General features: G+C 40.8%; 1 protein-coding gene across 3 annotated transcripts in view; it reads right to left on the bottom strand.

Annotated features, from left to right (window-relative positions):
- Window positions 1-2171: 2171 nt before the first annotated feature.
- The window catches only part of NFIC (nuclear factor I C), a 265530-nt gene continuing 250920 nt past the window's right edge, over window positions 2172-16781 (bottom strand). For all 3 annotated transcript variants that reach the window (XM_075352612.1, XM_075352613.1, XM_075352611.1), the window contains one exon: window positions 2172-7410. In XM_075352612.1, the coding sequence (XP_075208727.1) occupies window positions 7393-7410 (18 nt within the window). In that variant the 3' untranslated portion in view covers window positions 2172-7392. The remainder of the gene's footprint in view (window positions 7411-16781) is intronic.

Below are 16781 nucleotides of genomic sequence, written 5' to 3'. Positions count from 1 at the left end.
TTATTGTCCTGTCCTGTCCTACAAGAAACAAATTGCCTTGTATAACAGACTAATATTTGACTCATCAATCCAGATAACATGCTGACATTTTTCTATATCTCAGTTAATATGTTTTTGAGCATAGCTGAGTCACTTAGGCTTGTTTCCATGTTGAATTTATACTTTTTGGCCACAATTCTTTATGGATACCACATCACCTTAGACTTTTCTGAGCAATAGATGGGTATAGCTGGTGGCTGACAGTTCTGAGCTGATGACACTGCTGAATATCTTCTGACTTTGAAAGGAAGTAAGAATGATGTGTCATTCATCTGCTGCACTAAATTTCCCAGGCTGACCACTGCATCTAAGTTCTTCCTCGTTGTCCATGTTCTGGTGCTTCTTCAAAAGTGCTTGAACGCCACATGAAACCCCAGTCTGCTTTGAAATCTTTGCTTAGGAGTGACCTTGCTGATGCAGTATAACTACTTTGTGTCTTGTAGCTGTGCTCAGTCATGTAATGGTATATAATCTATGACATGAACCTCTCTTCCACAACCTCACCTTTGTAGCAGGTTTTGCTATTCCTCACCCATGTTTCAACCTACATATGAAAATGATCAAAGTTATCACCTGTTTAGTATAATTGGTTGCTCATATACATGACTATAATCCTATAAAATCCTTTGTGTGTACCTAGAAAAAATGCTGCTGTTTTCAAGGAAAAGAGTGATCACATCAAGATTTCTCTTGTGCTTTTTCTTAACTGATACAAAAGTATTCTTAAGGCCACTTCACACATAACGAGATCGTAAACGAGATCGTTACTACGTCACAGTTTCTGTGACGCAAGAACGACTTCAATTGCGATCTCGTCACGTTTGACACGTACCAACGATTCACCCCCTGCTGCGAAATCGCTGATCGATGCCGAACAGCTTGGGCCATTTCTGGCTCGTTGGAGTCCTGCTGGGCTGCATGAATCTGTATGTTTGACACCCTATTAACGATTTCGTTGACGACCTAGATGAGATGCACGAAGGCGTGTTGTTGCGTCCCCGTTTCCGCGCCCCTCTCTGCACCGATTGGTTAGCTCCAGGTGCAGGTGCGGCTTCGATCCGAAAAACACACCAACAAAGCGACCGGGTACAATGGACGAAGGAATCAGGGTGGAGACGCAGGTTCTATCTCAAAGCAAAGCGCAAAAGAAGTGACAAAGGGTGACGCGATCCAAAATTTAACCGCTAGATACGCCCCCAATCAGAACGCAGTATTGGCCGCCAATGAAAGCGGAGGGGGGGTATGGAAAAGGCGACGCAAATGCACGCCTACGTGACTCACTGCATTTTACTACGCCCCTAATGGGATTAGAATCGTTAACATAGTTGCTGTGTGACAGGGTCCCAGCGATTTGAAAGATCGTTATACGGGACGCATGCTCGTTCATAAACTCGTTATGTGTGACACCCAACATGCGATTTCAACAACGACTCATAAACGATCCAGAAAGTGTGACGTAGTAGCGATCTCGTTCACGATCTCGTTATGTGTGACTGGACCTTTACTTTGTAGCCTTTTTTCACACCTGCCTAACATGTTTGCACAATTCTGTGTGTGTGTCTATTTAATTATATATATGCACACACATATAAATGTTTGAAAATCCCAAACAAATTACTCATTCTGAAATTGACCAAATTTCTCAATAATTTTAAACAATATGATCTCCATTACTCTTGTTAAATGGGGAAAATGAAAGAGTAAAAATGTCCATTCAGTTATAGTTGAAATAGACAATATAGACCATATAAGAGGCATGCAGCCTGCCTTCCTACGTTACTAACTCTATAGCCTCTAGTTACATCCCTCCTACTACTGCTGTCTCATCCTTCCTTCAGTCTGTAGCATTAATCTGCTAGAGTCATAAATAGTTGTTTTTTTGCTATATAATAGACTCTAAGCACACAAAATTGTAGAGCCATCATATCCCACTCACCTCAAAGACCCTCACTTGTTATTTGCAAATCTGTTTTTTAGCATGGCTCCCAGCATTGACAATATTTAACAGCCTCTCTGACACTTCATACTCAACAAGGGGAAAGACAATGCAACAGAAATACTGCATAAAAGATGATGACGACATACAAAAGAAAACAATTAAAAATCCATTAACAAAATAATAAGGAATCAGAAATCATTAACTGTTTAATGTCTGTACACATTTCATATTTCCTGTATACTGAAGTCAGAGCATGCAGCAAATGAGCAAGTGGTTATTTCATCATTTGTCAGAAGGCAAGGCACATAATGTGATAGAAAATTCCGTGCAAATAAGGGAAAAAAAGATCATTTGTACATATTTAATGCTATATATATATATTTATAGATACTATTTTGTTTCATATGATATTTTTGGAATTCTAGTGTTTTATTTATATCGTGTTTTTTGTTTTTTTTGTTTTTTTTCATGTCTTCCTTCCAATTTTACATCTTAAAACACAGCAGACACCACCTCAGATTCATGTCATGTTTTTAAAAAACAGAGTTAAGCTACTTTTCTCTTCCCTTCAAAATAGCCTTGTATTGTTTTCAATGAAATTGCTATTTTGTTAATGGCAGAGAATAATGCGCTCATCGGAAACAGCAACTAGCCTCCTTAGGATTATGTCAATTGCTGCAAACTCTTCAATGAGTTAAGATTTCTTTGGGGTGAAAGGTGGTTCAGCTGAGAAGGACAGTGATTACTAAAAATCAATTATAGAAGTACTGTTTACTTCTTGAATCTTTCCTCCGAGTCCGACTATTACTAGATGGCAGGGATGACAGTGTGAAATATAAAAGAATGCCCACTCCCATCCTAACTATTAATGGGAAAAGTGCCATATTTAAATCTGCCATGCAGGTCATCAGCCACAAGCCTGTATGATGAGTGCAAGTAGTGGGGTTGATTGCAGGAAGAAGCACCATGCAGTTTACTCTGTAACAGGGCTGATAAGAGTCATTTAGTTAGGACAACTTCAGAATTCTTTTAAGACATCACAAAACATAGGTTGTTGTTTTTTTCCATTCGAGGGTTTCCCTTCAGTAGTGTATGTACTTTACATATCTGTAGATCTTGTCTAGATGTGTTTGGACTTTAATGACAGCAATATATTTGTGTATATACTCAATAAATTCACAAGTATAGGTAATTTAGAGCTATGTTTCCGTGAGATAATATTGTGATCCATCTGATCTAGTCCTTGTTAATGCATCTTTTGTCATAGTGTATGCTATTCAGGTCATTGGTCCAACCTGGGCCCAAGAGGTAAAGGAGCACACTTCCACCCCTTAAGTAGGTAGAATTGTATATTTTGATAAGTTATTTGACTGCAAAAGGCCCATCTATTGTCTCTGCCCGCTCTGATGCTATTGCAAACTATTCTTAGCAAACACACTAGTTAAAACCATTTAAATTTAAAAGGAGTCTTCCTGGATTTAAGTCAATACTTCGTCAATGTCTGATCTGTGAGATTCGCTGCCAGTGAAAGAGTGGTAGTCCAAACCCTTTACACGAAGTAAACAAGCTAGACACATTGGCTTGAACATGAATCACTGTATAGGAACTGTTATCGAGAGGCATTTGTATTGCTGAGGATCCTACCAATGACACCCCCACTGATAAGACATTTATAGACCACACTAATGCAAAATTCAGGAAAACTATTTACAGCTTCAGGGAAAAAAACGTTTTTGCTGCCTATTACAACCAATCAGTGTCAATGTTTCAAATATTTTTAGTGCAGTTTAAACAATAAAAGCTGAATAGCTGCTATAGGTGACAAGAACACTTTTTTCAGAGAAAGGTTTGATAATGGAGGCCCAGCGTATCTTCTTCTAACACTCTTGTATAAGAGTCAAAGGTCTATGACTGATTAGTGTCAATTAATTTCATAACCTTACGCTCTGCATTTATATATATATATATATATATATATATATATATATATATATATATATATATATATATATATGTAGATACATATTTGTTATGCCTAGCAAATTCCCGGTTTTACTTAGATGCTGGGTAGACTTTGAATACTGCACAAAACTTGGTGTTCTTTGCAATTATTTTCTCTTCATTTTTATCTAAAGACAGGGGAGTATGGATTTGTGGAACGTGTTAACCCTACCTCATTGAAATACTGTCAGCCTGGAGTCCAAGTTATTCCCAAGCAATTTAGAGTCAGATTTACATGGCTAGAACAACAACGCAGCCTGCAGCGCTGTTACCATCACAATGATGGAACTTTTATTTAAAGAATGTAGTCATTTTGTTACTACATTTGTGCTAAAAGTATAAAACATAAAAAATAGACAAAAACAGGATTTTGATATTGTTTGGAGGGTCTGTCCAATATTGGAGAAACGGTCTGCTGTTCTAGGACTAGTGGTAGTTACTAACATGGGCTGGGTCTGGTACTGAACCTCCTCTCCATTAAAGTAAATGAAGTACATCATCTCCAATGATCAGGGGGAAAAAGAGAACCCTTTTTCTATTCCTGCACAATCTTATTAAGTTTACACACACACATGATGACTGTCTTATTTGTGACAATGGTTAGTGCCTAAAGGCATAACATATAACACCAACTGAGTTAATGTTTTTCATCTAACCTCCATGTCTCCAGTATGTGTGAGCAATAAATTATGCTTTTTATTATAACCTAACCCTTAACAAGACCCATTAAGAGAATGGGCAAACACATAAAAATAAAGGCAGCCCAATTAAAAAGAGAAATATAGCCCTTATAGTCCAAGAGTTACATCAATCTACATTTAGATCATGAAGTGATTGACATGCTGCAACAGGGTCTGTTGGATGCTCAGGTTCAGTATATTGCAGATCAGATGGACAGATTGGTACACAGTGGTCTAAGTAACAAAGTCAGATTGAGATGGAAGGTCCTTAAAGAAGTACTCCCGACAAAAAATGTATTCCTAAATCTTTCTATATACGGTATGTATGCAATGTAGTTCATCTATATTAAAATACTTACCGATTGCCATCTTCTCCACTTTCCAGAGCAGCTCCAATCTTCTTTTGAGTCACATGACTTCAACCCCAACTAACCAGATCATTAGAGTTTGTGTAGACTCGAAGTGGCTTTTACAATGTGAACCCATGGAGCACTGAGAACGAGGCTCCTTAGATTTCTATTGTAAAAGTGACTTCTTGTCCATGATGATCCAGCTGATTGGAGTTTAAGTCACAGGACTCAGCAGAGATTTGGAAAGGCATTGGAAACAGGGGGAAGATGGCAATGGGTGAGTATTTTAATACAACCTCACAACAATACATACATATTTAAAAAAACTCAAGGGATAACATTTTTGTGGTGAGTGCATCTTTAAAAATTATTTCAGAGAACTAGGAGAGAAGTTGAAATTCAGGACCTCCAAGGTGGTGTTTTCAGAAATACTACCGGTGCCACGAGCGTCGCTAGAAAGGCAATGGGAGCTTAGGGAGATAAATACATGGCTTAGAAATTGATGTAGAGAGGAAAAACTGATGCAGAGAGGAAAGGTTTGCTTTCATAAAATAACTTCTCTGTTGGCTACAGTCTCTACAATAGAGACAGGTTGCACCTCAATAGGGAGGGTGCAGCTGTGACAGGGCAAAAATGGCTAGACCACTGGAGGGGCTTTTAAACTAGCATCTGGGGAGGGATAGACAGAATAGAAAGAGAGTAAGATTTAGTAGGAATGAATGAGAATTTAGAGGGGCCTGAGACTAGAAACAAAAGTAAGTAGGTGATTAGTATTAAGTGTGTACCTCGAAAAAACAAATGTGCTAATAGTATTACATAGCAACAAAAAGTAAGAACCGGCACATTGTTAGTACAAGGGTAATATCACTTACACTAACAGGTGTGCCGATCCTCATTTTTAGTTTCTCTTTAGTTTCTTGTACTCAGTACATTTACAGTGTGCCACCCAGGTTGTGCTCCATTATATATTCAGCCTTCCACAGACAGGTCCCAATACAGTCAGTCCCTGATCTTTCTCTGCCCCTGTCTATTTTGAGGCCTGCTTGCACAAGCGAGGTGACTCACTAGAATTAGGGACCATCCTGATTGCGTGCACCTTACTATGGTGGGATTATTTTTATGCCTTTTTAATCAAAGGGGTGTTAACCAAATACTATATGTTAGTTATGAGTGTTGCTACTGTTCATCTAATACAGTGTACCTGCATACTTCATAGTATTACCAATGTATGTAAAGTGCTGTGGAATTAATAGCGCTATATAAATGAATAAAATTATTAATTATTATTAAATAATGGTGAATGCAAACAAAATGCATTCATTTGGGGACTCTAATGTGAGGGACAGATTATGATGTTGTGGAAATACACTATATATAAAAAGATTGTCCAATAATAGACAACCCCATTTAATAAAAGTATGATTTCACTTTTGTTCTTTTAACCTACACATACATGTAATTGGCTTGGGGGTTGGGGTGTAAGAGCAAGCTGCCAGATTTCCTTCAAACACTAACTGACAGGTTTCCACAGAGGTAACAGTTGAATGTTAAGGGTCTTAGCAGGGGAAAACTTTGCTATTAGCTTTTTGTGAAGGAACCCAATTGCCCAAGGCTGTAAACGACTTTAAATGTTTTTTTCTTTCAGGATTATTTATACATTTGGGAAGTATGCAAGTCATAGCAACATAGGTAAATGAAATATATGCAAGACACATTACAACTGCTGTGTCATTGTGTCATATATATATATATATATATATATATAGACACACTGATTTACAATCATAAACGCATCTAGATATCTATCGCTGATTCACTGGGTACCTTGAAGTTACAAACAAGACTGAAGGTAATGGTTAAGATTTATATCACAATTTTTTTGTGTATCCCCCAAATGGCAAGCTGTCATAATCAAAGTCCTTCAGCTAAGAACAGATAAACTTCTCAGGGAGGGAGCAGAACAGAGTAAATAAACAATAAAGTTATATCAATCGCATAATAATATTATTAATAATTGCAACAATAACAAAGTATATCCATACAGGAAGATTTTTGTTCTTCCTCCTTCTTGCTGGTTGGATTTTCAACCCTTTTATGAATTGGTTAGGAGTAAAAGGATATTAAAATCATATACACGTATATTTTCTCAAAATCCATAACGCAAGAGCAAATGCTCTAAGACATCCTGTTTGAAGATAAAAGCCCCTTAAAGTAAGGTATCACTTCTTCATCTCCCACTGACCACTGTAGTATACCACTGATTTATTCTTTTGTGGGAATGTTTATTCATAAAAGATGCATTTAGCTGTTGTCCTGGACCAGAAACTTTGCAGAGACCATTTTGTGTCTGCTGGTTCCAGTGGGTGGGAGGTAGATCAGGCTGCTATCCCAAGTACCATGACTGTAAAGAAAAAGGGAAGAAGGAGAAAGAAGACAACAGTGAGAATACAGTCTGAACCTTTTAAACTGAATTAATTTAAGGAAGCTATCATCAGAAAATGGCCTATTGGTTAAAACTTTGCTCTTAAAACCTGTTGTCATTTTTTTTGTCATATCACAAAATTAGTTATCTTGTAATTTTCACGCTGGTCACTGGGGCTCTTTTAGACTTATACTTTCTGGCATTTCAGGAAGAGTTTGCAGCAAGGCTTCATATTATCGGAGGCCAAAATTGTATTTTCTATTGGTGGTTCATTGATGATTTATTCTTTATTTTAGAGGTGAATACATACAATGCTAAGGAAATCTGCAACACTATTAACAATAACCCATGGAATATACAACTCTGTCCAGAGACAGAAAACTGAATTTCTGGATTTGACCATAATTCATGAGGATCATACGATTGAGAGAGAAACTTTTTCTAAACAGTTGATACAAATAGCTACCTGCACAAAAATGGCTAAATATCATACCTTTCAAGCAATTTGATCAACTACGAAGGAATTGTACAGATACAAATAATATAAAAAAACCTAATTCTCAGCAATCGCTTCTATGAAAAAAATGATCTGACTAAACTAATACCAAATGCCTATAAGAAATCCAAAACATTAGCAAAGCCTTAAAGAGAACCTGTCATGTAAAAAAATACTATTAACCTGCAGATATGGGGTTAATCTGCAGGTTAATAGCATTCTGACGCCATGTGGCCACCGCACTGAAAGTCCCGCTACCAGTTGTAATTACACCCCTGCCACTGACTGACAGGCAGCTCAGTAGTCACTGTTAGTCACTGCCGCCGCTCACTATGCAGTGGTGAGTGGTGAGTGAAACCACGCCAGCCACATCTCTATGACTAAAGTCCAAATAAAGTTAAATTCCTTGTGGCAGCAATGCTTTTAGTGTGGTGGCCGCACGGTGTCATAACGTTTTTATCCTGCAAATTAACCATATTTGCAGGTTAATAGCATTTTTTTTACATGGCAGGTTCTCATGAAATCACAAACTCAGAAAAACACGAGTAATGCATTGAAGCTGAATTTCCTGACCACTTAATTAATTATATTTTCATATTCGTAAAAAACTAGAGAGGAATTGGAACATACTTCCTAAAGGGGTTGTCCAGTACTCTATACTGATTGTTTATATGTATAGTATTGGTGGCACGTGCGACAATCAACTGTTCTGAGTGTCAGCGGTGGCCAAAAGTAATCAGTTGAGGAGCAGAAAAACATAGTTTCATCATCCGTCTGGTGACCGTGGCTGGTACTACCTTGCTGCTGCTACTATTCAGTTGACAGAGCTGTGCTGTTCAGCTCTGCAACTTGATCACTTCCAGTCACCTCTGGCACCAAGAACAGCTGTTTAGTGGGTTTCCCAGGTATTCTACTTCCACTGTTCTGATAATGATGATCTATACTAAGGATAAGCCATTAATATAAAGCCCTGGACAGCCCCTTTAAATATCCATTCCTGAAAGGTTATATTTTGCAAAAAAGGTTTCTGTTTTTCCCCAACACATAAACACCATTTGACACAAAGTAAAATAAAACATCTAAAAAAATCCATTAATGAAGGTGCCACACATGAGTGTGGAGCCCCATAATGTTTTTGTTGAAGAAGTAGCCATAACATTATTTCTGAATTTAGATCCTACCAAATAGGAGAAAGATTCAATGGTAAGCAAAAATTAACATGTCAAACCAAACTCATTTAACCTAACAATACAAGCACTCCATATGAGGCTAAACAAACAAAAATCCAAGATAAAAAAAATATATAAAACACAGGGGCTTAAAGACCATGGTCGCAGAGATCGCCATCGTGACTGGGCCCGGCAGGTTAGGGGCCCGGCGCCCGCCCTGCAGATCAGCAGCTGCCTCCTCTCTGTGACAGGAGCTGCGCTGTTCTGTGGCAGACCACGCGCGGCCGCTATATGGCCCATGAGTCAGGGGTCCCGGTGTCAGTGATGGCGGCACCGGGCCCCCCTCACCCGTCATCGCACAGAGCAATGATGAAGCATCCAGCAACGTGCTCCGCTTCATCATTCTCCCCCTGTGCTCGATATCTCAGTGCAGCTGAGCACGGTGATGTCACCACTATGCGACTGCTGTGCTGAGACTGCAGAGAGCAGAATGGGAGGATGGTGATGCTCTGACTGGAGCTGCAGGGGAACAAGGAGAGGTGAGGACTTGTTTTCTTTTTTTTATAAAATCAGTGCGTACATGGTGGCCAGAGGCCTAGGGGGCTGCATTATACATGGAGGTCTATGGGGCTGCATTATACATGGAGGTCTATGGGGCTGCATTATACATGGAGGTCTATGAGGTTGCATTATACATGGAGGTCTATGGGGCTGCATTATACGTGGAGGTCTATGGGGCTGCATTATACATGAAGGCCTAGAGGGCTGCATTATACATGGAGGTCTATGGGGTTGCATTATACATGGAGGCCTAGGGAGCTGCATTATACATGGAGGTCTATGGGGCTGCATTATACATGGAGGCCTAGGGGGCTGCATTATACATGGAGGTCTATTGGGTTGCATTATACATGGAGGTCTATGGGACTGCATTATACATGGAGGTCTATGGGGCTGTAGTATACATGGAGGTCTATTGGGGTGCATTATACATGGAGGTCTATGAGGCTGCATTATACATGGAGGTCTATGAGGCTGCATTAGACATGGAGGTCTAGGGGGCTGCTGTTGTGAGTGTCAGTTATGCTGTTGCTGCTGTGAGGCTCCCTCTTGTGGCCAAGAATGGTTTTGACAGAGACCAGGTGTCCTTGAGCAATGGGCATTTCCATTGCTAACTCTCTGCCTATTTAAGCCTTGGCCTCCTGGCAGTCTGAGCCGGTTATCATTGTCCTCTGTTATCATTGTCCTGTAGCTCACCTGCCTTTTCATCTTGCTTCTGACCACATCTACCCCAGATAAGTGCTTGGTTGTTTCTTAAGGTACCGTCACACATAACGAGATCGCTCACGGTTTCTGATGCAGTAGCGATCCCGTTCGCAATCTCGTTATGTGTGACACCTACCAGAGATCAGGCCCCTGCTGTTAGATCTCTAGTTGTTGCCGAATAGTCCAGGCCATTTTCTTCAAAGGCGATGTCCTGCTGGGCTGGACACATCGCTGAGTTTGACACTGTGTGACAGGGTCACAGTGACTGCTGAGATCTACTGCGACCTGTATCGTTCCTGCATCGTTGGTAAGGTCTGACTGTATGACATCTCACCAGCGACCTCCCAACGACTTACCAACGATCCCTATCAGGTTGCATCGTTGCACTGGGCCTTTAGTTGTTTTGTTCTTTTTGTTCTTATCTGGGTTTGTCATAAATTGTGGTTATTGTCAGTTTATTTGCATGCAGGAATCTTCCCTCTTTGTTGCTTAGTTGGGAAGCTCCCTGCAGCTATGTTTGGAGTTTTGCTGCTATAAGTCCATATGTTTGTTTCTTCTTGAATTTGTAATTGTTCCTGTTTTTTCTGTTCATTGGTTTGACAAGAGCGCCTGATATAGGACGAAGTACAGATCGCACAATCTGAGGACCTTTTTGTACTATCAAGTATTTGGGTTTTTGTAGAGTTTTTCTCTGGTCACCATCAGCCCCTTTCCTATCCTTTCCTATTTAGTTAGTGGGGCCTCACCTTTGCTAATCCTCTCCTCCATCTGTGTATTGTATTTTCCTATATCACCGTAGTTTTTGAATGTGGAGGGCTTGCTATACCTTTGGGGGTCTACGCTGAGGCAGAGAGTTATTCATCCTTCCTTCCATTAGGATAGCTCGTTTCTCCGGCTGGGTTCGCGCTGCATAGGATGTTAGTTCACTCCTCAGCTACTTCTAGTGTTTGTGGTTAGTAAGGGGATGGCGGCCAGATTAGTTGCCAATGCTCTTGTCACCTTTTTGCCAATGATACATTGTGATCTTCCATGGTTCCGGATCATAACAGGCTGCATTATACATGGAGGTTTATGGGGCTGCATTATATGTGGATGTCTATGGGGCTACATTATACATGAAAGTCTATGGGGCTGCATTATACATGGAGGTCTATGCGGCTGCATTATTCATGGAGGTCAAATTGACCAATTTGGTCCTTTTTCAGCTTGATAAATTATCAACAATGTTATATGTCTGACTTCAGATTGTCATTTAAGTAGCTCTAGCTTGCTATTACTAGTATTTATCTATAGACGTTTGCTCATACGCTGACACTGTTTTGCATAAAGAGGCTCTACATTTTTTGGAGCATGTTTGTTTTTCTTTCAACCTTTTAATTGAGATCTACAGTAATGTGTATACCTGTCCCTATCACTGTGGCCTCTTGTCTATTACTAATGTTTGAATACATTATGAGCTTGTAATATTGTACAATAAATCTTGTATTTTTAGGCTACAAACCTTGTCTTGTTCTCATGTGTTCCTGACTACGTCCATATAATCTAAATGACTAAACAACTGAAACAATTTTATAAAAACACACCTTTAGGAAAAGAAAGCGATACAAGTGCAAGAAATGCAATAATAAAATTGGTGCAAAGAACATGGGAAAAATGAAAAGAAAAAAAAAAACGACCACCACTATAAATTTCATAATGAAAAAAACAAAACACTAAAGTATTCAGTATGATGCCTTCACACTACTGCAGACCTAAGACTTTGTAACAAATCCATAGTTATGAATGTTGTATATACTATTTGTTATTCACATTTTGTAGAAATAATATCAATGAATGTTTTAGAAACACATTTGTTTTATCACAACAACCTGGTCAAGAACAATTGATTGTTTTTAGTAATTCATCAACGTCAGTGCTAGAAACTAAAAGTGTTCAGGTTCGCTGGGACCAGACTTCAACCCGAACTTGTGCCCAGATCTCAAACCCCATATAAGTCGATGTAGCAAGAATCAATTGATTCTTGCTACATTCATTCCCGCCCGGGCCAGGGCGTTCCTTGCATCGGTGCAGAGTCCAGGAGTGAAGAGGGGTGAGCTGACAAAACCTTTTTTTCCTATTGTACATATAAGTCTATGGGGACGCAAACTTGTGTGCTGTAAAAGGTTCCGGCACTGTGATGTGAAGAGCCACAGACCGACATACCTGAGCACATATGTAATCGGAAGTAAACAGGGGTGGGAAGAAAGCTCACCGTTAGTTCTGCAGACCCATAGGTGCGCGGATATGGCTGGCTACCAGAAGTTAAATAGAAAAAAGGAAAGGTCCAGCACCAAAATTTTCCATAAAAAATTCTGTCTTCTTTATTGAGCAATCACATTCATGATAAAATCAAATATGTCCCATGATGTGAACCTAATAAGGCTTCCGCCTTACGCGTTTCTGAAATGACTCCTTACTCATAGGCATATATGTACGCTTAGCCAGTTAAGTGGCAGCTCAACAGGCAGGAGAAATAAAGGAGTCCCTAGCAGCTATAGTGCAGTTAGCACTGGCCCACCTGCAGGAGCAGCTCTCACAACATGGAACCAGAATGACGGAGGCAGAGCAGAGGATATCAGATGCTGAGGACAAAGTCATGTTGTTGGAGGGGCAGCTATTTGATATGGCTGTAGGGGCACAACCAATGAGGGACAAGTTGAAAGATCTGGAGAACCACTCTAGGAGCACCAACTTTAGGCTGGTAGGGCTGCTGGAGTCCATTACAGTGAGGCAGCTGGACAGCATATGTGAAATAGAACTTCTCAAACTGCTGGGCTTGTCACATAAATGCAGAGTAGATAGAGCACAGAGTGGGACCCCTGAGAGCCCAGAGTGACCCACAAGGTTGGGGAGGGAGTGGAGGAAAATGCTGGAGCAACAGGATCGCGCCAGGTCATAGTAAAATACCTGGAGTATAAACACAAAGAGGAGATCCTCCGAGCATTTAGGGGTAGGAGAACTCTCTTACGAATGCAAGGATACAAAGTGTTAATTTTTGGAGACTACTTCACGGAGGTGACATGCAAGAGGAAAGCATTCAGCAAAGTGTGCACTGCATTATACCACAAGAACGTCAAGTTCCAACTATTTATCCACTGCTTAAAGTGAAAAATCAAGACGCTCTTTTTTTTACATCTAAGGACCCAGTTGAGGCGGAGGAGAGACTGGAGGAGATCCTGAATAAGGACAGTTTGGGTGGTGTTGCTGATGGACCACACTCGCCACACAGAGAGGGAGGACAGCGGGGGCAACCAAGACCGCAAAGTAGACAAGTATGGAGGAGGACAAAGGCCATAGCTGTTCGGGGAGTCCAAAGAAGCAGAGACTGACTTTGCACATGTCCAGGAAGCAAGAGAGATGCACATCCTGAGGGGGGGGGGGGGGTCATCATCTAGATCGTTTCTTCTTCTCTGCCCTGGGGGACATTTTTTGAGGCAATGATCGAGGAGGGAGATGGGGTTTGCGTAATGTTTTGTTTTCTACCATACCTCTTACCACTCCCTCTCTTTTACATGCCTCTGTCCTTCCCTTCTTCTCCCCCCTACTAAGGGGGGGGTTTTCCTTCCCCCCCTTCAGTCCCCCCTTCTCTCTCTCTCTCTTTTTCCATCTCTCTCCTCTTCTTCTCCTTTTATTTTTACTGAATACCTAAAGCCGATATAATTTGTGGAGGGTCATGACATGGGCCATCCAAAATGTGCTAATTAAGGTTGATATGTTCTATGTTCTAGGCTGGGGGCCAAGGTGTGATCAATGGTGGGGATTCTGAGAGCATTGCTGGGGATATGCAGGGGTCGTGGGTTCATCATAGAAAAAATGGAAGTTGCTGGGAATTGCTCACGAGTATGAGGGAAATGGGCTGACTTTGAGCACTTTGTTTTTAGGTTAGTTTTGAAGTTGAGTTTGATATGGGCAAAAAGACACACTTACAATGGAGTGAATTTTTCCGCATGAATACACTCTGGGTGGGGGGAGTCTATGGGTCAGAATCGACAGGTAGAAGGGCAGGGGTGCTAATTTTAATCAATAAGCATTTCAATCACACAGTGGTATCCCAAGACTATGAGGAGGAGGGGCGGTACATCCACCTTAATTCGACAAGCCTGCAGGGGGATTTCAGTATTCATAATGTTTATTCACCTAATGCTGAGCAAACTGCATTTTTTTTTTCACTTACAAGCAAAGTCTTGGTAGACTCGACGTTGAATAAGTTGGTGGGAGGAGACTTTAACACAGTCCTTTCAAGGGAGGAGGATGGGAGATATAATTCGGTTCAAGGGGGGCAGGGGAGCAGGGTTGAGGGCCGATGAAAAAGCTTCTGAAGGATACTAAGCTTCAGGATACTGGAGATTACTCCACCCACACGATCATGAATATACTTACTCCTCGTATCCTCATGATTCATGGTCGAGGATAGATTATATCCTAGCTAACCAAACACTAGTGCCTAGGATTGAGGGGGTAGAAGTTGAAAACATGGTAATCTCTGACCACAGTCCGGTCTCGATAATTGTACTAGACAAAATACAAAGGGGGCGGACTATATTTGGCGGTTTCCTGCTTTTCTCCTAAGGGACAGCAAATTCCATAAAACGCTAAAAGACTGGTGGGAAGAGCGTTCCAGGAACAATAGAGAGCACAAGGAGGATGTATTGCTATTTTGGGAGATAGCAAAGGTAGCTTTGAGGGGGGAGGCTGATGGGACATGTAGTTAAGCTCAAAAAACATGTAAAATAAATACCAAAAGGCCAGTGGCATTCTTAGAGAGAGCTATACAAATTATCTAGAGAACAAATCCCCTAGTTGAAAAGAGGGGTGGTTGGAAGACAAATGAAAATTAAGGAGTGGGCTGAGAAAAGGGAGGAGCTAGTTAGATCACAGCAAGAGGTGGATTTACATAGATTTGGTAATAAGACAGGGTTGTTGCTGGCCAACTTAGCAGGAGGTAGGCAACCAACTACATTGATAGAGAGTATGGCCAGGGGGGATGGGAGCAAATTGACGAATCTGCAGGAAATCAATCAGATCTTGGGGCACTATTATGCTAATATATGTAGCAGTGGCAGAAAGGAAATTAGAGGTGGGAAGGATTGGCTGGAAAAGATTAAGCTCACACAGATCGCTTCAGAGGAGCTGGCGCAATTAGCTATAAAGGAGTTGAACACTTTCAAAGCATGAGGGCCAAATGGCTTCAGTGGAGACTTTTATAAAGCGTTGAGGGGACAAATATCACCAACTCTTACAAGCTTGTTCAATAACATTTTGGGGGGTGCGGGGATTTCTGGCAACCTAAACACAACATATATTAAACTTTTACCTAAAGGGGATAATAACTTGGACAATCCAGCAAACTATAGGCCAATTTCACTTAGAAATCAAGATCTTAAATTGTTAGCTAAATTGATGGCCAACAGACTAGCCAGGGTGTTACCAAATTTAATTTCTCCTGCCCAATCGGGATTTGTAAAGGGGAGGGTAACAGTAACGAATGTAAGGGAGGCCATGTTAGTGATGGATGCTATTAGGGATCAGGAGCTGCAGAGGGAGTAGCAACCAGCCATGATCACACTAGATGCAGAAAAGGCATTTGATAATGTCCAGTGGCCAAGGCTGGAACTGGTATTGGATAGCACAGGGCTGCAGGGGGCGTTTAAGGAATTCATATAGGTACTTTATGCCAATCCATAGGCAAGTGTGGCGACACCGGGTTTTCTATCACATTTTTTCCGCTACCGAAAGGAACCAGGGGGGCCCGATGTCCTCTTTGCTGTTTAATTTGGCCATTGAACCATTATCACGGCTGTTTAATAGGGGATTGTGCTTTGAAGGCATAAGTATAGGCAAGGAAAATCTACAGTCAACTCTATTTGTGGATGATATTATTCATGAACAAGCCTCGGACAGAGCTCCCAAGTGTACTAAACCACATATAAACTTTTGGTTCCCTGGCAGGATTTAAGTTAAATGAGGCAAAATGCGAAATAATATTTCTTGAGAATGACATGCCCCTGGCAACAAACATCAGGGGGGAAGATAATATATGTGGAATTCCAGTGGCTAAATCTTCAATTAAATATATGGGAATTCAGTTGAGGCGGCAACCAGCATCAGTCTATTCCCTAAATTACGCACCCTTCATCGGGAAAATAGAACGGGAGTTAAAAGTATGGGAGGATCTACCGTTATTGCTGTTGGGCAGGAACCACCTCATTAAAATAATGAGTTTCCCGAAGCTGCTATACCCGATGCAGACCATTCCCTTTTTACTGAAACATATGGACGTATGCAGACTGAACAAGGCATTTACTACCCTTCTTTGAAAGGGAAAAAGACCAAGAATTTGTGCGGAAAAGTTGATGGTACTTCTAGAAAGAAGGGGAATT

Source organism: Anomaloglossus baeobatrachus, chromosome 1 (genome assembly GCF_048569485.1).
Source record: "Anomaloglossus baeobatrachus isolate aAnoBae1 chromosome 1, aAnoBae1.hap1, whole genome shotgun sequence".
Lineage (NCBI taxonomy): Eukaryota > Metazoa > Chordata > Amphibia > Anura > Aromobatidae > Anomaloglossus > Anomaloglossus baeobatrachus.
Note: the sequence above shows the minus strand (reverse complement) of the source record. Positions and strands in the feature narration are given on the sequence as shown.